This window comes from Brachyhypopomus gauderio, chromosome 10 (genome assembly GCF_052324685.1).
Source record: "Brachyhypopomus gauderio isolate BG-103 chromosome 10, BGAUD_0.2, whole genome shotgun sequence".
Taxonomy (NCBI): domain Eukaryota; kingdom Metazoa; phylum Chordata; class Actinopteri; order Gymnotiformes; family Hypopomidae; genus Brachyhypopomus; species Brachyhypopomus gauderio.
In genome coordinates, this window is record NC_135220.1 from 24,695,808 (window position 1) to 24,718,408 (window position 22,601).

The 22,601-nt window shown below is 40.8% G+C and overlaps 2 protein-coding genes across 3 annotated transcripts; both read right to left on the reverse strand.

Annotated features, from left to right (window-relative positions):
* Window positions 1-5,005: 5,005 nt before the first annotated feature.
* Window positions 5,006-11,137, reverse strand: dusp26 (dual specificity phosphatase 26). 2 transcript variants are annotated; one of them, XM_077020724.1, is made up of 4 exons: window positions 10,980-11,137; window positions 9,001-9,202; window positions 8,665-8,876; window positions 5,006-7,469 (listed from the first exon to the last, which is right to left on the reverse strand). In XM_077020724.1, exons 2-4 carry the CDS (start codon window positions 9,177-9,179, stop codon window positions 7,267-7,269), a joined length of 594 nt encoding a protein of 197 aa, XP_076876839.1. In that variant the 5' UTR covers window positions 9,180-9,202; window positions 10,980-11,137; the 3' UTR covers window positions 5,006-7,266. The 2 variants fall into 2 exon arrangements, with proteins under 2 accessions (XP_076876839.1, XP_076876838.1); XM_077020723.1 differs by lacking the exon at window positions 10,980-11,137 and adding an exon at window positions 9,670-9,903.
* Window positions 11,138-12,005: 868 nt separating this feature from the next.
* LOC143526082 (uncharacterized) lies at window positions 12,006-14,816 on the reverse strand. Its single transcript, XM_077020722.1, has 2 exons — window positions 14,311-14,816; window positions 12,006-14,015 (listed from the first exon to the last, which is right to left on the reverse strand). Exons 1-2 carry the CDS (start codon window positions 14,348-14,350, stop codon window positions 12,994-12,996), a joined length of 1,062 nt encoding a protein of 353 aa, XP_076876837.1. The 5' UTR covers window positions 14,351-14,816; the 3' UTR covers window positions 12,006-12,993.
* Between the last annotated feature and the right edge of the window lie 7,785 nt (window positions 14,817-22,601).

Sequence of the window (22,601 nt, forward strand, 5' to 3'; positions counted from 1 at the left end):
TAGACAAAGCAAACTTAGTGTTGAGTGACAAAATAAAAGAAAAACAGCAAATGCAGACCACTGCTGATAACGTGCATAATCTTGGCAGCTGTAGGCCTGTCCAAGGTGTTGACACTACACTGACTCAGTTTGCAGTACTGGAGACAAGTTACTGCGGACATTAATACGATGCAAGTAAACAAAGTGTGCATGTGTGTAAAGTTTGGGGATTGGATCAGTGGCTGTATCCCTCTCACTGGGGGCCCAGCACACCTTGACAGGACTCCGCCCCTGAAGGATCCTGTTCATCTTCGAGGCCTGCCATGGGTGGATGGTAGAAGGAGGTGATCCGAGTCAGGATCCAGGATCTGTGATGCCAGCACCGCTCTTCTGGATTGTACACTGCCCAGTCCACCAGGTACTACACCTGTTTGGTCCTTTGTCTAGGGTGGTGTGGTGTATGCAGCGGGAGAAATTTTCCAGTAGATGGAGTACAAAGTGTTTTGTTCTGTGCACACTCATCACATAAGGCAATGTGCTGGCAGCGTCTGCCCAGGAGATGAGCACCATTCTGCACTGACCATTGGGCTTGTATGGGGTTGAGTATCTTTGTGGTTTTGAAGGGGTGACATGCTCCCTTGAACCAGTGCCTCAACTCCTCAAATGGTAGCTTCATGGCAAAGAGCTGTAGTTGCTGTAGTTATGCTACAAACTGCTTAGCTTTCTAAAATAGAGTGCAACATTTTTTGGTTTGTCCTTCTCACCTGTCAGCAAGGACAGCATGACTCCCTTACCCACAAAGTAAGTATTCAGAGTAGTCACTCTAAAATGGCGAGGAGCCAGACACCAGTGCAGCTCCCTAGATTTTGGACCTCGCGTTTAAGATACGTCTGAAATTTGGGCACAAGCTAAACGTTATTAACTAGTTCTGACAATCTGTATGTTTTTATGTTGTCTATCTAGACAAATAAAAAGTATAGGCCATGAACGGCTAGCTCAATGAAAAACTGCATGGACTTCAGTACAAAATGCCTTAATGACTATCTTACAACTTTCCTGTAGTTAATGTCAGCATATCCTGACAGGCCTGTTTTGATATGTTTAACTTGTGATTCTACACTGTGCAATTTTGGTATTACCAAGAAGCCCTGATTTGTGTGAGACCATGTGGTATATAAAATCAAATTTAGGTCTCCAAGACAATCACTGCAGTATATCAATCCATATGTACAAACATAATCAACATTTCAGTTTAACATCACTGCTGTGTGATATATCTACTAATGCGATGACATTCACTTGCTAGCTAGGGTGCTCAGACTCAAAGAGGATAAGAATGCAGGAATGCAGGGTGTGTGGGAGGGGCATCAGCCTTCTGACTCACGAAGGCTTTGATCAACATAAGGGCCATTTCAATAGACAGGAGAAATTCTGGCAAAACAACCTAGCCATTTTTCAGGGAAAGCCAATTTACCTAACCTACATGTTTTTGGACTGTGGGAGGAAACTTGAGACCCTGGAAAAAACCTCACACAGACATGTGGGGAAACATGGAAACTCCACTCAGATAAGGACTTGAACCCAAGACCCCATTGCTGAGGTAAACATGCTAGCCACCATGCTGCCTAGATTCCCAGAATAGCCAGCAACAATTAGAGCTGAGGCACTTTTCAACCTCAGTCACATTCTTAAAGGCCTAAGCATCAACATTTATCTCACCATATCTAAAATAATTCCTCAAATACTAGCTGCACTAAAATCTCTCTAGAGTGAATTATGTACTTTCTTATACTGCCATCCAGTGGTTGAACAAGCATAAACTTAAATATAAAAGAGAACTAAGAAATTTAAACAGACTGAAAAGCATTGTATTTATGAATAATTATATTGTATAATTGTATATGTCATAAAGTTGTATATGTCATCAAGTTTAATACGGTTCAAATAATGGTGTGTACACTTTTGCCAAATGATCTTCAGCTATGGAATTAGGCTTGGAAGCTTTTTATCTGTTCCTGAAAAAAAAACTGCTTGTTTTCAGTCAAGTTATTGAGAATTTGTAACACTGACTCTTGGCCTAAATTATTGTATCATAATTATTGTTTTTCACAATCTTTATTTTAAACATTTTATCCATTTTATAGGCATATTAGTCAAAATTTGCCACCTTTTTACTAATTAAAATAAACGGAACTATGTAGAACATGACTGGAAAATTTTGTTTTAATAGTTGCATTAACACATGTTCATTAGGTGCCTGAGGAAACCTCTTCCAGAACCTGTTCCAGAACAGAATCATATTTTGTGTTTACACTGACACTTTGACACCTTATTATTCCACCCCATCTCAATCTATTTGATTTGGTGGAACATGGTGGAATACCCCATGCATCTCCAGTTGCATGTACTGTGGACAAAGATACATGCTGCCAAACAAATTCACAAGAAACATATTAGACATTAGACATTTTTTAATGTCTTCATGGCCTTGCTCCTCTTTAGGGAGCAATTAAGGAGTTTTTCCTTGCCACTGTCGCCTTTGGCTTGCTCACTGGGGGCTAGGACTCGGCACTTGTAAAGCTGCTTTGTGACGACAACTGTTGTAAAAAGCGCTATATAAATAAAATTTTATTTGATTTTGATTTGATTTTACCTTAGTGAAATGATGGTTAGATACGTTCCAGTCAGGTCTCTCAGGTCTTTAAACATTAATCTACTGGTGATCCCTAAAAGCCGATTAAATTTGGTGAGGGTGCTTTTAGCCACTATGGCCCAAAGCTCTGGAACTCTCTTCCTGACGAGCTCAGAGATATTTCATCCCTGTACAGCTTCAAGAAGAGTCTCAAAGCCTTATTGTTTAGATCTGCTTTTAGTTAAGAAATACTAATGGTTCTTTGTTCTATTACTTTATCATATTATTCTATTACATTATTTTACATATTATTGACTTTATTACATTATTTTGTCTATTTTAATAATTTCATTATCTTATTTTATGTTTGTTTCCTTTTTATCTTTGTTTTTCTCTTAATGTTTTTGTACTGTCACGGTACGGCGGGCCCCCTACTGGTCGCCTCATTCTACAGCGGCAGTTGTGTTGTTGTGTTCTAGGGGTGGGTATCACTACTGATTTCCCAGTTCGATTCAATTCCGATTCACAAGATCCCGATTCAATTCGATTTTCAATTTGATTCGATCCGATTCAATATCGATTCTTGTAGGGAAATTTCAGTTACAATAAAAAGTGTAGTCTGAATGTGAAATGTTGTAATGATACAAGGATCACTCAAACTTTATTAAAATGAATTAAGATATTAGTGTTTATACTGTGATATTAGTGTTTTTATATCAATTAATGCACACATTTCCACATAGCTCCTTTACCAGAAAAGGCATTGAAAGCGGTTTTGAACAGCCCTTTAAAGTGCAAATTAAGTTTTTTTTTACATGTAAAAAAACATTTATGAACATAGTTCTGAATATTGTAAACATTAAGGTCCAAAAACTAAGATTTATTCATGACTGCTTTCTGAAATCTTGGAGATTGTCAAAATTTTCTGCAAGAAAATGAGCTGATCAACATGTTGAGGAGGGAGACAGCTTCTTTGTGCAGTAACAATATTGAGAAATTGAGAAAACTTCACAGCTTTATACTTGACGCATCACGACTGGCGTGAGGGTCCATGCACCGAAAACGACGTAATCGCGGTGGCTCCGCCAGTGCGCTGTCGCTTCGTGTGGTCGTGCACCTCTCAAATTTTGAAACTTCACACGCGCCGCGCTTCAGCGCAATGAACAAAGTCATGTTTGCAGGGTTCATACACCTAAACAAGGTGGAATTAAAGCACGTCACGCGAGATAAAACGCTAGACGTTAAAACGGTACGCATATGCGAGGAAAATTTGCCAATTCTAAAGATTGATCTCAGGTTTAATAAATCGATATCGAATAATTCAAATGAAGATCGATTTGAATAGAAAAATCGATTTTTTAAACACACCCCTATTGTGTTCGTCCCTCAGGTGGGCGGAGCCCGTGATCCGTCTCACCTGAGGGTCGTTTGTCTATATGTCTTGTCTTTGTACCAGTTGACCGCTGGTCATTATATCCTTCATTTGGATCGAAGTCACAGGTTTTTGGTTTGTGCACTTTTTCACCATCCTTTTTCCCTGAGACTTGGTGTGATAGCTTTTTGTTTTGCTCACCCTGCCCGTCACATGTACATGTAAAGCACTTTGAGTTGCATGTATGTTTGCTATCCAAATAAAGATTATTATTATATTATAGACATATTAAACACAAATTAGCACTAGAAGTGCCCTTTCCAAAATGAAAAGGGATGAAGTTGGACAAAGGATTAGTTAGCAATGTTCCTTCTAGATAGGCAGTTATGTAAATGTGATATGTTTAATATGTTGTACTGTAAATGATGGATTTTACATATTGAATTGAGCGGATACATTTTTTATCTCTTTGAGAGTAAAGTAATACTTTCGGAGAATCCCCTTCAGGGAAGCTAATGATCTTAACCTGCTAGCTAACACAGGTAGTCACCAATAAACTCAAAGAAATTGCTGTTGTATCAAACACTCAACTATCCCCACAGCAGCAAATCATTAGGAGTCTAAATCAAAGAGCTTATATATTTATAAGTTCACTATTATGAAGGTAAACATACCACATCAGCGTAAAATACAAACACTATCACACACCCCAGACACAGGTATTAGATGCCTACCCTGGCCAAACACCACTACTAACAATTGTAGTATTTGGTAATAATTTGAGGTAATATTTGGGTAACATAATGAGACAATTAGACACTTATATAAATAAATCTTTCCAGTTTTGTGTTCTGTTCACTCCATAGACTGTATATAAAGTCTATGGTTCACCTACTCACCTGCTAGAGGTGGTGTTTCTTGAATCTCTACTACTGCACGTTAAGGTTTTAAGGGTACAGAGTTTAAAGGAATTTTGAACACAGTATGTATGGAACAATATGATAATACAACATTTATGGATCTCATTTGTTTCATGTTTTTATTTGACATTTATTATTTACATAGACTAATAAAAAAAATCATCAAAAAAATCATTCAAGTATCACTATAGAAACGGTCTTTTAAAAACAGAACTGATACCATAAAAACAGAAGAAGAATCCCACAGAATGTGAGATCCACCTTTGTTTGTAGATGAAAGATAAGATATAGTGACAGATTTCATAGCAATAATTTGAACCCACAGAAAGGATGCTATAACAGAAAAACATTTTAGGCAAATAACTGTTGTTACATAAACCAAGTTCATTCGTTGTTCTGTATTGATTAAATTGTCCTTGGTTACAGTTTTGATAGACAGTTGCTACATTTATGCCAAGGTTTTGTAATTTGCCCCTCTCTGATTCTGTCTGACAAGATTCTGATGATTCCTTCTTCAGACCGGTCAAATCCAGTTCCAATGAACTGCCAGATACGCATTTTAACCTTCGAATAAGAAACGTACTAGACACTGGGTGTTGTTACATGAGATGTAGGCAGTACTGTGTGATCTGATTCATGATGCTGGCTCTTTATAATCCTTTTGGAATTCAGTACAAAACTGTTGTACAAGGTATTTTCTACAGGAACATGGTTGGTCGATCAGTTGGATTTAAGACAATACCCAAGAAAAAACAACATTGTGGTCTGCACTTTCAATTCTTGTGAAGTGTTGATTTTTGTGGTTGTTTTGGTTTGGTTTTATTGGTTATAACTTTGTAAACTCTGCTACTTGAAAGAAGAATTTGTACATGTGGAGATTTTGTAAATGTCTTGTTGCCACAACACCATAAATATGTACGTCACATGACCATTCACAAGACACCTCAAAGAAAGGAGAGATCTATACAGTTTAATCATATTTCTATTTCTAAAAACTTGCTAACTTGCTACAACTCAAGACATATTGACACCATGCATATAGCTTGGTGAAAAAACATACAACTTACATCTATTAACTAATGATCAACAATTTAGCATTTTACAAATGCTGACAAGATGAAACATCACAATTGAGGTATTTGCCACTTTAATTCACGGCTTTAGAAATACCTAAGTTTATTTATGTATATACACACACAGAGTGTAATTGCTACTCTGTCATATATGTTTCTCTCTAAGATGTTAAGGAGTGCTGAGAAACTGTTCATAAGACACAAATTGGTGTGCAGTAAAGTTCTGCTTAACACTGAGGGGCTTTGTGGTCCCAGCTCATAAAAGTTGTAAAGCAACTTTGAACAACTGTTCTTAAGTAACACATTTGTATCATATATTAATTTTTTTGTTTGCTTTTGGTGATTTTAAACAATAAATACTATCATGTGCAAATCATTTATAATTTATTTTACACTGAAAACGTAACATTGGCATAAATTTAAGTAGCCCCAGCCAACCGTTATAAAATTATTGGTTAGTTTACACTTCCAGATTATAGTAAAAAAATCTAACCACTGAAACTAAATGTAGAAACTGCTACTTCATTGCTTTAGAGCAAGACGTTAGTGTGTGATACTGTGTATCAGTGCCATGTTGCATACACCCACAGAGTACAAAAGGGTGCCAAATTACTGCTACATTACGAGCTGCATAACACCTGGCTGGATTAATGATACTGAAATCGTGTCATTTGGTCATGAATATTTAATGAATGTTGATCTTGTTAGTTTTAAAATAGGCAATTTTTAGAAATTCGGTATGTAGGTTATAGTCCCTATAGCTGTTGAACCGGTTGTAAGGAACCTGTATGAAATATTAGAAGTTGCATGTATGCTCGTATTTGTTTGCATGTGCTTCTAGGCGGACAGCTTCAATGTGATAATGAGCCAAGTGATAATGATTCTGATTGAGCTATTCAGCATTGCTGTCCTTATAGCAGTGATTCTATAGCTGGATATACTAAGAAAGTTCCCCCCTTCTTAAATAACCTTCTTAAACATCGAACCTGATCATTGTTCTTATTTTGCTTGTAAAGTTTACTGGGGGGTTAGTCCCATGTGGCTGTTGATCAAAAAAAAAAAAACTGGCAAGAAGACTTCAGTGATGTGGTCACGTGAGCAAAATGTCAAAGGTTAACACTGAATAAGGCAGTATGCACACCTCGAGCGGTCTTAATGTAGTAAGGCATTTCTACTATCACAGGACAACAGTTGGATTTGATGGTACCGAACGGACTACGCGTCATTGTCATAAAACACACGGGCCAAGGCAATGGACTCGCAGCAGAAGTGCAGGATTTACGGGTGGTTTCATGCTGCGTTCCGACTGGCGCGGAGAACGCTGTCCAGGCCGCTGAGCTGCCGGAGGAAGCCCCGGTTGGGGATGACACCACGGTGGTCTTTGACAGTCTTGATGGCCTCCACTAAAGTCATGCTCTGCCGAATCATAAGGTAGGCCAGCACCAGTGTGGCTGAACGACTCACCCCCACCGCACAGTGGACGAGAACCGTGCCTTTAAAGCAAGCACCAGTGCACACAATCTTAGCCTCTAGCAGCAATGACTTTTACCAGCATCCAAACACAAAATATTACACCATGATCTTGTAGCCTCGCCTAATCTCATAACCATCATGTCGTATCATAGTGGAAATAAATGAGGAAACCAGTTCTTCTCAGGCATTGTTATTCATCCGACCTGTGCTGTATGACACTCAGAAGCAAGAGCACAGGTATGTATTTGGACAGTAGGGTCATGTTCCCACCAATGTTCTGGGAGTACAAAATCGTCCCTACCAACATTTGGGTGAACTCATTGGCATCATCTTGGCAGCGAAGGCTCATGGCATGTGGAAATATTATATTTACTGCCAGACACGGACCACTATGACAAGTGTGCTGATCAATCCATAGTGGGGCACCAAAACAGAGCCACATCAAAACAGAATGGAGCAGGAGAGTGTTCTCTGCCCACAGCGTAAGTGACGGGTGGTGAAAACGAACACCTAATGACACCGGCCTTTCCGCTGCGGAGGACCGTGTCGTGACGTCAGTTAACCATGTTAGCTAGCCTCAACTAAGCGAGCCAACCCTGCCTTATGTCATTCATCATTGTCAGGTTGTTAGTAGGAGTAAATATACAAGAGTTGTTATAATATCAGTTGAATATCCATATCCATCGACGAATCTCATAAAAATGTCAACATGGTTTCACATGAGGTCATAATTAGGAATAATAGTTTGAAATTTGGTGGAGGGTGTCGCTAGCAACCTTGAGACTAACCATATGCCCTTCCTCTGAGGATCATCATACCCACTGTCTAATGTGCTGTGGACGCTTTGGTCACCCTGCCTGCTTCACTGCACGTGCGTCGGTTCATTCCTGAGGTCTTGCGGCATTCGCACTTTTTATTACACTTATTAATCATTCGTCATCATCACGTCTGCTGTCACTTTACACTTAGTCAGGAGACCTGTGCCTCTGTGGGCATATTTACTTTGTATTTATACTGTTATTTATTTGTAGGCTACTGTATAATTTTCATTGCAATACCCGTATTTTGTTTCTTGAATACATCTTACTTACAGTGTAGTTTTCGTGATATCGAATTTCTTTCTCGTGGCCAACGGGATCATCGTCACAACGAAGGAGCAAACAAGGACGTTCCAGCAAACTACGATCTGTGGGTATGTGTTGAGTTTGGACTTACCGCCCATGCTGAGTGCTTTGTGAATGAATTCTGCCGCGGGGTAGAAGTTGACGCTCATGTCGAAGGATGGCGAGTCATGGGCCTCGATGCCCTGGTAAGTGATATTCATGCCGGCGTAGTATTCGGCCCCACCCCGCCACTTGCTCTGCGCGCAGTTAAGGATGTGCGTGATGCCGAGTCTAGTAAGCTCTCGCCGATCCGAAGCGATGTCTCTGCAAGAGTTTCGGTTAGTAAACAGGTGTGTGTGTGTGTGTGTGTGTGTGAGAGAGAGAGAGAGAGGGGGGGGGGCTTGAAAAGGTATTGAAAAAGCCATAACAGAAGCAATTAAATACTCACTGGTCGCCAATGTAAAGTCTTGGCCACACTTCGTCCGCATGATTGCAAGCTGTCTTTCCCGTGTACAGGAGACGCTCCAGTTCAGCAACAGTTAATACAGGAGACCCCTTGCCTGAATCCCTTCTACTCGGAGATCTAGAGTTGCTTCGGGACCGTGAAAATCTAGACATAAACGCCATCTATGCAGAAATTAATGGGGGTGCTATGAAAGAAAAAAAAACAGTGAGTAGTTAGACATCGCTAATCATATTTTCACTATACAAATGCAGGTTATTCTAATTTTAATACAAAGATAATGGGTGAAAGCATGCAGATCCGAAAACCTACGTGGTTTGAGAAAATAATGAAAAAGGCGCTACTTTTTGAATAGACAACAAACGTGCGAAGGCCTGCGTAGTGAATGCCAGAAACGCGGGGGGGGGGGGGGGGGGGGGGAGTAGGATGCTCCTGGAATGTCTAATAGCGATTATTCTAGAATTTAATGGAATTAGAGGAAATAAATTGCACAGCTCTCCCCCAAGTTTAGACGTTCGGATCACTACGACAAAAAATGTAATTAAAGAGCAGGTTTATGGAGGTATCAGGAGAAGCACGCTAGACTAGTACACGCTCCGTCGACATTTGTTTATTTTAGAAGACCGAGAGAAGAGTATCCGAAATCAATCCTACCGTCCATTCGCTGTTTCGGGATAATACACCACAAAATATAGATTCGCTTGGTCTTCCTTTCTGGTTCTGATGATCCTCTATATAGACACGTTTCACTATATTTTAGTGACTCATATTCGTCTGCATAAAAAGTGTCATTGCAGCCTGTGGAGGAGAATCATCGCAGGGGAACGCCCACCTAATACACGCTGAGAGCTTATTTAAAGGTACCCTACGTGGGTTACGTGTTTGCTTGCCAGTTAAATTACATATTGCTCACTCAATCGGGTCGCATACAGATTTGTGCAATACTACATATTTGTAACTTATGCAACCTGAAGTAAATTTACTTACGGAGGCTATTTTTTTTTCAAACTCGTCGACGTAAGATTTGGAGTACACTACATATATGCCTGACATTAAGTAAGCCTTTACTGTCATCCAAACTATATACCATATACAGTAAGAAGATCGTTCCTCCAAGACTCATGGTGCAACATGCAACAAAGTGCAGAGACAAAACAATAAATACCAGTGCAAAGATACAACATGCAGGTCAGTGACCGACATAAGACCAAACACATAATTAATGTAAATGTTATTATGGTGGCTGAACATCCTCTTTAATGATTACTGACTGGTATGAAATTGTTATGGAAATGTTTAACTGGATTCCAATTTTTATTGTGTCTGGTATAGGCTATGGTCTACAACACTTGGTATTTCAGGGTGACTCTCTTTCAAAGATAAATATGAGCATATATTTAAGATTGAATGTATAATTAGAAGAACTTCTTTTTAAAGTACTCTTTTCCATTTTCCTTCTTCCATGTTGTCCTTATTCAGCTCAGGTAATGCGTCTCTTACATTCCTTATTTGGCTACTTAATTTTTGAAATGTCTCCGTTCATCTTCTTCTCTATTTCCGAGCAGTGGTGACAGCCAAGATAGGGACACTGAGTCAGCGTTAACATTGTCATTTTCATCCTTTAAGGTTGACAGCATAAATTCAACTATAAATTATTGTCATAGGTTGAATTCTTAAATGGTTGTCAACATTGAAACTAGATGTGGAATCAGTGGTGAAGTTGGTTATTATCTTAAACCAGATCTTACTCACCAAGGACAAGGTCATTTATAGGAGGTTATTATCTTAAACCAGATCTTACTCACCAAGGACAAGGTCATTTATAGGAGGTTATTATCTTAAACCAGATCTTACTCACCAAGGACAAGGTCATTTATAGGAGGTTATTATCTTAAACCAGATCTTACTCACCAAGGACAAGGTCATTTATAGGAGGTTATTATCTTAAACCAGATCTTACTCACCAAGGACAAGGTCATTTATAGGAGGCTGTACAACAAGAAAAGTGGAAATGTTGCTCCTCAGTGTGTTTGAGCTTCTTACTGTTCAGGCTCAAAACCTTCTTGCCTAGTCAGCTGAAACGTTGCTGATACGTGGTGCCATCATATTTAGAATAAGACTGCAAAGCATTATCAAGGACTGCATATAAGTTGGCTGGTCTGTCAAAACTTTATAATAATTTTAGCATACCACCTACAATGTAGGCATGAGGTTGCAGGCCAGCTAATAATAATAACAGCATGGTTCAGCTGTGACATCCCGCAACCAGTTCATGTTTGGCTGAATTCTGAACTGTAGCACTACCAAATATTATATCAATTTCTTTGATGTTCTCTGCACCTTGTCACAGTACAAGATGACAGTAGTTAATTACAATGAAAGCTAAACCCAAGAGCTCTGTAATCTCTATAATTTGGATTATTCTCAATAATCTCATATTATAACAAACTGCATGCATTTTCATTTTTTATCAGTTACAATACCCAGCCATGCATGCATGTATATAATGTTGATAATGATTTATTCTAGGTATATACATTACATATGGTTAAAAGAGAGATTCTTCTTTTTCTTCTTCTTTCGGCTATTCCCGTTTAGGGGTCGCCACAGCGGATCAAACTCCTCCATCTGGCCCTGTCCTGAGTGTCCTCCACTGACACACCAGCCACTCTCATATCCTCTACCACTGCATCCATAAACCTCCTCTTAGGTCTACCTCTCCTCCTCTTGCCTGGAAGTTCCATCCTCAAGACCCTCCTACCAATATACCTCTCCTCCCTCCTCTGTACATGCCCAAACCATCACAATCTCGCCTCTCTAACTTTATCTCCAAAACATGCTACATGTGCTGATCCTCAAAAGAGATCAAAGAGTTATATTTGGTTAAAAGAGAGATTAACTTTATTAATTTCCAAAGCAAAATTATACTGCATTTGTATATTGCAGTATTGTGCACATGAGGTACACTAAAAAGATGTACTTCTGTTTACACTGCTGGAGTAGCATTTGTTTCAAGAAGTGTGCTATGCAGCCTTAAATAATTTTTAAGTTTTCCAATTAATAAATTCTTCAGACCAGTCACCCTGCCTACCCAACTTTTTATGTGATCTCTGTGTTTGTAGACACATGCCAAAACAACTGAACTGGCAATGGAAGCACTGGTAAACATTGTTTACTCTCATTCACAGGTATAACACACACATTTGTCATTGGCTGAAGTTTGCATCTGGGAAAACAGGCTTACTTCACATAAAATTATGTATGGTTCCATGACATTTATAATTCTTCACCTGCTGGTTGAACCCAGCTCTGCAAAGTTGTGCTCGACATAGTGACTTCCTCAGCTGCACTTCCTCAGTTCTTTCCCTCTCTATAAGTATCCTCCTTTCGGAAGGCATTGCCCACTGTAAACACCCAATGCATGTAAACATTATATAAAAAATACATTATTAAAACACGTCAGCCCTTACGGTGGCTGACAAGACCCATCACACTGAAAACATGATGGAATTTGGCTACACCACAAGTGTTGTAGCAGCATCTACCAAGTGAAAAGTAATTCATTCTGATTTTATCACAGGTAAGCTGGCTAACTTATATGATACAGAATGAAAAACTAGCTTCATTTTAATAATACATTTTCTATGGTGTTAACATTTTTCAGCTTATTAGAGACAAACATCTGTTACAAAAACAACTTTTTTTGTCTTAGTTTTATGGGTGCTGGTTCTCAATTTAAAGGTGCTTGAGTGAATCTAAAAATGGCCAAGACACCCTTATGTTCTGAATCGATCGCAAAAAAAAGTCATGTATTTTTCCTGAAATACTGAAATCAACTATATGCAGTACATAAACAACATGTTTATTTGTTTCATTCATCTTGTTTGCAGAGAGTATGAATTCACAGGCTTGATGGCAAAATGGACCCCATTAATGCTGAATTTCAATGTTTGATCAACAGGTTCAGTTCAGATCGAGTTATTCCTGTTCATTCTCTGGTCTGCTCATCTTGCTGGGGCTGCTCTCTGTCTCTGAGCTATGAGAGGAGTTTGGGGTGTTTGTCTCTCTCCTCCTTTTCCTAGAGCTACTTTGCTCCATCTGGTTTCTGCAGTTCTGGCCCACATCAGAAGCAGCATTGGAGATGTGAGCTCTGACCTCATCAGGAGCTGCCAGACTGTTTCCACACCAGGAGCTGTGCTGAGCTTGGTTATTCTGCTGTGTCACAGAGAAATGAGGGCTTGGTGTCCTGGAGGTATCAGTAGATTGTGGCACAATGTAAATTGGATACCATCCAGGTGAGTGATCATCCCCTGCCAAATTGTAGCTGAGAGCCCATGCATCGGCCTTCCAAGTCATCATGGTAAACAGAGGGTAGTCCCTGCCAAAATTTGGAACAATGTAGTCAAACGGCAGGGGAGACCGTGGGCGTCTTTTGGCATGCTTTGATTGGGCACAACGAATTTCAGCAATGACTCTCTTTTGTTCATCTTCTTCTTCAAGATCATGCGGCATACAAAAGTTGCTGCAGGTGGTGCTGGTTGATTGCTGCTCTCCTGGATGTTTACTAGTGAACGGATTCACTAGTGTGTTTCTGTCTGGTCTGTGGTTTCGTAGATAATTGTGGATGGGATCTACGTGTTTGTTCAGGCTGCCCAGAGATGAATCTGTAAGAACCTCATCCTCTTCCTCAGTGGCAGCTGCTGGAAACTGAAAGGAGAAATTTTCCAAATGGCCAAAGAGGTAAGCTGATGTGTCCAGAGGAGTCCACTCATCGTAATCCGGACTTTCATCATCAGAATCTTTACCCTGTTCTGTCACATCCTCCCTCACAAATTCGCCCTGATGCTGGGGGCTTTCTAGGAGAGGTAGATGACTTTCAACCTCTCCCCCACTGCTGTTGAAGATGAGGGCCTGAGGTACAGTGGTTTCCTCTGGTGCCGTCTCTGCAGGAGTCAGAGGGGCATCCCACTTAACACACTCATTCACATCGGATCTGCACACTGAGGAGAGAAAAGGTTTCATCAGGTCCCTACTATTGCAGGATTGCAGAGCGTACTGTCTGGTTTTGAATTACATAAGTCAGGTGATCTGGTTTTTGCTACAGGTATGTGTGGTTTTGGCAAATCTGACAAACACAAACATACTTCCAGCTTTAACAGTACAGCCCCAGACTCCTCCCTCTGGGCATGTCTGTGACTACATGTATATGTTCGTCTATGTATGTTTACTTCCATGTGTGTGTTCCCAGTCTGTGTTGTTCCCTTCACCAGTCCCAAAATATTTTTGTGAACATACCTTTGCAGTCGACCCGATGCAGATTAATGACTGGGAACATTTTCTAGAGACAACTCTAGAATTTCTAAGCTATCTTTGTTTGAAACTACTACACTACAAAACTACTACTAAACTACTAAAACGTTTGCTTCTTCCACCTTCCTTGATGTCCTTTGCAGCACTGAAGTATTTGCTAATTAAATTAGAATTTAGAAGCTGTCAATGTTCTAAAATAAGCATTTGGAGTGATGTCACAAAAGGGTCCGCATTTCTCGGCTGGGAGTACACGTTCGTCCACCAGAGGCGGAGGTTGTGGAAGATTTGAGCATTTGCCCTAGCATCTAGCTCCGATCCGCTAGCATCTAGCTCCGATCCGCTAGCATCTAGCTCCGATCCGCTAGCATCTAGCCCCGATCCGCTAGCATCTAGCCCCGATCCGCTAGCATCTAGCCCCGATCCGCTAGCATCTAGCTCCGATCCGCTAGCATCTAGCCCCGATCCGCTAGCATCTAGCCCCGATCCGCTAGCATCTAGCCCCGATCCGCTAGCATCTAGCCCCGATCCGCTAGCATCTAGCCCCGATCCGCTAGCATCTAGCCCCGATCCGCTAGCATCTAGCCCCGCTCCGCTAGCATCTAGCTCCGATCCGCTAGCATCTAGCCCCGATCCGCTAGCATCTAGCCCCGATCCGCTAGCATCTAGCCCCGCTCCGCTAGCATCTAGCCCCGATCCGCTAGCATCTAGCCCCGATCCGCTAGCATCTAGCCCCGCTCCGCTAGCATCTAGCCCCGCTCCGCTAGCATCTAGCCCCGATCCGCTAGCATCTAGCCCCGCTCCGCTAGCATATAGCCCCGCTCCGCTAGCATCTAGCCCCGATCCGCTAGCATCTAGCTAGAAAAGAGCAAGCTCACGGCGGGGAGTACACATTCGTGGTGGATGTACGTGTACTCCCAGCCGAGAGCTTGCTCTTTCAAATGCGGACAGCAACTGTTACACTAAAACCGGCTCTGAAACTAGCTCTGATCGGTAGCATCTAGCTCATCCAGCTCTGACCATCACTTTGCTGTCGACTATATTGGACACTGAATAAACAACAACACTTAATAACTTGGTGTGTGTCATGAACTTTGTTGATACTGATGTAAACCAAACAATCAATAGCTGACGTTACTTGGCTTGCTAACCTAGCTAGATATTGTTAACTAAAGCTGTCAGTATCATTCGTAATATTATAATGTATATCATAATATGGACTGTTTTACCACTCCGTAGGATGACTAATGGAACTAGCTATACGTTAAATAATAGTTAGTTACCTCGCTAGTGCTAGCTGGTGTCACATTACCCTGGTATGAGTGAATAAATTCTTCTACAAACAATTTGTAGCCTCTATTCAACTTGGAACCCTTCTGAGGTGAATTGACAACAACTAACTTCTGCGAGTACAGGAACTTGTTTTACCCGGCGGTGACGTATTTCCGCTTTGTTGTGAAAAGGGCCTATTAGAACACACATTTGTAGCAGTAAAAAGAAGCACAGACTTACTGAGCTAATGGAACAGGTATGACGAAAACGGGGATTATGCATACAGTACAAAAACACCTTCCATTGATTATATTTACCTTGTGGTGTTGCGTAGTACACACACACACACACACACAAATGTATGCATTCTACACCACAGATTTCCCATTATAGCTTAATCCTAGGCTGGGTCTATAAAGTGGTGTCAATTCCAGGTTCAGAGATTAAAAGTCCTCACCAGGATTTTGCTCAAGCTAATTAGATTTTCTAATTAGCAATCCAGGTAAAATTGGTGGAATCAACACAATCCAGGAAGCCTGAGCAAAATCCTGGTGAGGACTTTTAATCTCTGAACCTGGAATTGACAGCACTACTACAAACATGTATATTGTATAATGATATATTTTTTATTTAAATTTTCAGATTTTAACACAAATAAACAGAACAATAACAGTAAACTGTCCCCATCCCACCCATCTCATCAGGTATATAAAATAACAACAATGTATAATAAAATCAGCAGCATTGTAAATTAACAATTATAAATGAACAACTACATCAATAAACAACATGTGCAACAACAGCATGTGCAAAACAAAAGTACAACTTAAACAAAAGGCCAATTGGACAACACCACACATATATATTATACACTGCTCAAAAAAATAAAGGGAACACTTAAACAACACAATATAACTCCAAGTCAACCACATTCTGTGAAACCAACCTGTTCAGTTAGGAAGCAACACTGATTGTCAATCAATTTCACCTGCTGTTGTGCAAATGGAATAGACAACAGGTAGAAATGAGAGGCAATTAGCAAGACCCCCTATAAAGGAGTGGTTCTGCAGGTGGGGACCACAGACCACTTCTCAGTACCTATGCTTTCTGGCTGATGTTTTGATCACTTTTGAATGTTGGTGGTGCTTTCACACTCGTGGTAGCATGAGACGGACTCTACAACCCACACAAGTGGCTCAGGTAGTGCAGCTTATCCAGGATGGCACATCAATGCGAGCTGTGGCAAGAAGGTTTGCTGTGTCTGTCAGCGTAGTGTCCAGAGGCTGGAGGCGCTACCAGGAGACAGGCCAGTACACCAGGAGACGTGGAGGAGGCCGTAGGAGGGCAACAACCCAGCAGCAGGACCGCTACCTCCGCCTTTGTGCAAGAAGGAACAGGAGGAGCACTGCCAGAGCCCTGCAAAATGACCTCCAGCAGGCCACTAATGTGCATGTGTCTGCACAAACAGTTAGAAACCGACTCCATGAGGATGGTATGAGGGCCCAACGTCCACAGATGGGGGGTTATGCTCACAGCCCAACACCGTGCAGGACGCTTGGCATTTGCCAGAGAACACCAGGATTGACAAATTCGCCACTGGCGCCTTGTGCTCTTCACACTGAGCACATGTGACAGACATGACGGAGTCTGGAGATGCCGTGGAGAGCGATCTGCTGCCTGCAACATCCTTCAGCATGACCGGTTTGGCTCTAGGTCAGTAATGGTGTGGGGTGGCATTTCTTTGGAGGGCCACACAGCCCTCCAGGTGCTCACCAGAGGTAGCCTGACTGCCATTAGGTACCGAGATGAGATCCTCAGACCCCTTGTGAGACCATATGCTGGTGCGGTTGGCCCTGGGTTCCTCCTAATGCAGGACAATGCTAGACCACATGTGGCTGGAGAGTGTCAGCAGTTCCTGCAAGATGAAGACATTGAAGCTATGGACTGGCCCACCCGTTCCCCAGACCTGAATCCGATTGAGTACATCTGGGACATCATGTCTCGCTTCATCCACCAACGTCACGTTGCACCACAGACTGTCCAGGTGTTGGCAGATGCTTTAGTCCAGGTCTGGGGGGAGATCCCTCAGGAGACCATCTGCCACATCATCAGGAGCATGCCCAGGCGTTGTAGGGAGGTCATACAGGCACGTGGAGGCCACACAATACTGAGCCTCATTTTGACTTGTTTTAAGGACATTACATCAAAGTTGGATCAGCCTGTAGTGTATTTTTCCACTTTAATTTTGTGTGTGGCTCCAAATCCCGGCCTCCATTGGTTAATAAATGTGATTTCCATTGATGATTTTTATGTGATTTTGTTGTCAGCACATTCAACTTTGTACAGAACAAAGTATTCAATGAGAATATTTCATTCATTCAGATCTAGGATATATATATATATTAGATAAAAACGGTCTGCAAGCGAGTTACATTTAATTAGTGGTGGCCTTATGTGTTCATTTATTCCTTGTTACCTCTCCTTGTTGGCCTGACATCACTTTAGCCCTCAGATCTAACTGGCAATATGGCATATTGTGTAGTTTTGCTCAAGTGAAATGATACAGTTCAATTGCAGATGCTTGCTGCTATATGCCTCTAATGACTCAGGCCAAGCAAAGGTCATATGCATCATACTTAACATGTGCCTATCTATTGGATAAACTAGACTTCAGTTTGTATAATAGTATTACTAATGCAATTAAAATATTATATAATGTTAATAGTGCAGTCTATTAATATTGTATTTAGAGAAATTTCAACAACATACTTGTAGGCCTTATTAATTTAGACTCACACAAATGAATTCTCCGACATAGAGACCAAGTTTTTCCCTAAAAGAAAATCATCATAACTCCACCAAATTCAATTTCCATTGGTATATTCAATGCATTTTTCAACTCTGGCCAGGAATAGCCCTCTCTTCTCAAGAATCAGATCTGTTTTAATTATAAAACAGCACATTTACAAAGCATATTGTAAAATTTTAAAATCTAAAAGATTGTTTAGGTATTCTCTTTAAAAAAGTTGTTTTAGACAGACAGGTGTATGTCAACCTGTTCTTATGCAGCATTGGGAAATAACTGTCTGGTTGTTATGCGTCTCTTTTTTTCCTGGCCCTGTACAATAATACAGCTAGTGATCCACTCCCATTCACAGTACCATGTATTTGTTTATTTCCGTCAGCGTCTCACCATGTGCTTTATGTTTATGTAGCCCTTGTCGGCACCGCCCATTGGTAACATTCTTCACTTCTCCATTATCACTCTCTGTACATTTAGGTGTACTCCATTATCCCGTCTCTCCTTTGCTCTTTATTGTTTATGTCTTATTGGTTATTGCTGCTCTATGCTTGTGCCTGTTTTCGTGGCATTCAGTGTTCACTACGTTTTCAAGTTTGCTCGTCGAGTTGTGTTTCCACTTGCGACTCGCGATTTTGTGTATTTCACTACAATATTTCACTACTATCTATATCTATCAATCTCTCTCTCTCTCTCTCACTCTCTCTCTCTCTCTCTCTCTCTCTATATATATATATATATATATATATATATATATATATATATATATATATATATATATAGAGTGCTGGCCAAAAGTATTGGCACCCCTGCAATTCTGTCAGATAATACTTTGCAGAAATCAGAAAATGATTGCAATCACAAATGCTTTGGTATTAATATCTTCATTTATTTTGCTTGGAATGAAAAAAAGAACACAAAAGAGAATGGAAGTCAAATCAATAATCATTTTGCACAAAACTCCAAAAATGGGCCGGACAAAAGTATTGGCACCCTCAGCCTAATACTTGTTAGCATAGCCTTTAAACAAAATAACTACAAACAACCGCTTCCGGTAACCATCAATGAGTTTCTTACAATGCTCTGCTGGAATTTTAGGCCATTCTTCTTTGGCAAACTGCTCCAGGTCCCTGAGATTTGAAGGGTGCCTTCTCCAAACTGCCATTTTGAGATCTCTCCACAGTTGTTCTATGGGATTCAGGTCTGTACTCATTGCTGAACACTTTAGAAGTCTCCAGTGCTTTCTCAAACCATTTTCTAGTGCTTTTTACATTGACAATACCAACACCCAGAACTTTCATTCTAGTTACCTTATACTTAGCCTGATTGTGTGATTTATTTGTGACTTGTGTATTCATCTGTATAATTTGTTTTGTTTTTTGTTTTTTTGTAATTTGTGTGTTAACAGGCCGCCCAATGGAGGATGGGTTCCCTTTTGAGTCTTGGTCCTCCCAAGGTTTCTTCCTATTCCCCACCATCATAGGGAGTTTGTCCTTGCAACTGTTGCCTTTGGCTTGCTCATTAGGGATTTGGATCCATAGTATTGTTAACCTTGTAAATCCTGTAAAGCGCTTTGTGACAACGTGACAAGCGCTATACAAATATATTTGATTTGATTTGATTTTGAAGGGTGTTTTGGGTCATTGTCCTGCAGGAACACCCATGAACTCTAAGGGAGACCCAGTTTTCTCACACTGGGCCCTACATTGTGCTGCAAAATTTGTTGTTAGTCTTCAGACTTCATAATGCCATGCACACGGTCAAGCAGTCCAGTGCCAGAGGCAGCAAAGCAACCCCAGAACATCAGGGAACCTCCGCCATGTTTGACCATAGGGACTGTGTTCTTTTCTTTGAAGGCCTCGTTGTTTTTCCTGTAAACACTACGTTGATGCCTTTTCCCAAAAAGTTCTACTTTTGTCTCATCTGACCAGAGAACATTCTTCCAAAACGTTTTTGGCTTCCTCAGGTAAGTTTTGGCAAACTTCAGCCTGGCTTTTTTATGTCTCTTCCTGGGTATCCTACCATGGAGTCCCTTTTCATTCAGACACCGACGGATAGTACGGGTTGACACTGTTGTACCCTTGGACTGCAGGGCAGCTTGAACTTGGTTGAATGTTAGTCGAGGTTCTTTATCAACCATCCGCACAATCTTTCGTTGAAATCTCTCGTCAATTTTTCTTTTCCGTCCACATCTAGGGAGGTTAGCCACAGTGCCATGGGCTTTAAACTTCTTTATGACACTGTGCACGGTAGACACAGGAACATTCAGGTCTTTGGAGATGGACTTGTAGCCTTGCGATTGCCCATGCTTACTCACAATTTTGCTTCTCACGTCCTCAGAAAGTTCTTTGGTCTTCTTTCTTTTCTCCATGCTCAATGTGGTACACACAAGGACACAGGACAGAGGTTGAGGCAACTTTAATCCATTTTAACTGGCTGCAAATGTGATTTAGTTATTGCCACCACCTGTTATGTGCCACAGGTAAGTAACAGGTGCTGTTAATTACACAAATTAGAGAAGCATCACACGGTTTTTCAAAGGGTGCCAAAACAAAACAAAATATTAAACTTTTGATACAAACATCACTGGAACTTTCATGCAAAGTGCACAAAACAGGTTTATCTGACCTGCCATGAATCTGGCCTGCCATCAGTGTGCACTTACATATTGGCAGTTAGATCTGTTAAAATCAGGTTTCTCCTACATATAGGAACCTGTTATGTATGATGCATTTGAGTTTTGCCTGGCCCGACACCTTAGAGGCATACAGCAAGCCTATGAAATTGCCCCTCAATCATTTTACCTGTGCACACCACTCAATGTTTCATGTTTCCAGTTAGATTTGAGGGCTAAAATGATGTCGGGCCAGGACAAAATCAGGTTTCTCTTACAGATAGTAACGCGATACATGTGATGCATGCATTGGTTGTCTGGCCCAATGCCTTATAGACATGCAGCAAGCCTCTGAAATTGCCCCTCTGAATCATTTCATCTGTGCGCTTTACTCAATATGCTGTGTTTCTAGTTAGATTTGAGGCATAAAATTATGTTGGGCCAGGCCAAAAACAAGTTTCTCTTACATATAGGAACCAGGTATTATGATGCATTTGAGCTTTGCCTGGCCCAAGACCTTACAGGCATACAGCAAGCCTCTGAAATTGCCCCTCTGATCCATTTCACCTGTGCGCTTAACTACTCAATATGTCATGTTTCCAGTTAGATTTGAGGCATAAAATGATGTTGGGCCAGGCCAAAATCAGAGTCCTCATACATATAGGAACTAGTTATGTATGATGCATGTGTTGCTTGTCTGGCCTGACGCCGTGTAGACATACAGCAGGCCTCTGAACTTGCCCCTCTGAACCATTTCAGTGCGCTTTCTGTGCGCTTAACTACTCAATATGCCGTGTTTCCAGATAGATTTGAGGTATAAAATGATGTTGGATCAGGCTAAAATCAGGTTTCTCTCTTCATGATGCTGTTGTTATTTCTCTGGCCCACCATCAATAAGGCCTTCAATAAGCCTCTGCAACTGCCCCTTTAAATCCGTTCACCTATCTGCCCACTGCTCAATATACCATGTTGTGTGCTGGTATTTCTTCTTCCAATTAATTTGTGTTCTAGAACAGCATTTCTGTGTTTTTAGTTTTCAAATCTAAGAATATGTTTCCTTACGTTAGAAATGCTGACGAATTCAATCATCATGTACAAATTGCATACAATTGGAACGACTTGAAATAGAAACCATTTTACAAAAGGAATGCTTTCATTATATTTTAATATTTTTTTCTACATTCACAAAATCAGTATGGGAGACAATAACCTCTTAAATGTATGCTCCTACGCTCGTTTGTTTAATATATCTCTTTTAAACAAAGTGCGCAGCAAACACGCATCGTGAACACACCCTTTTTGAATAAGGAACCAACTTCAGCCGCTGAATAAGGAGCTGCGAATAAGTAACCAAACGAATCTCAAACTGCGAACAAGTAACCAACTTCAGCCTCGTTATAATTGCTTCTAATAAATACATTAGCCTCGCTGCGAACACTTTCCACAATCTAACCACTTCTTCTGCCCCCCTGTGGTCAAAGCTTCTTATTTCATTTCTTTGTCCTTTGACAACCACCATCCGTTTATAAAAATAAAGGTTTTTCATTTTTGGTCTCAATTTTGTGAAATAACTTTGCCCTAATGCTGGTTATA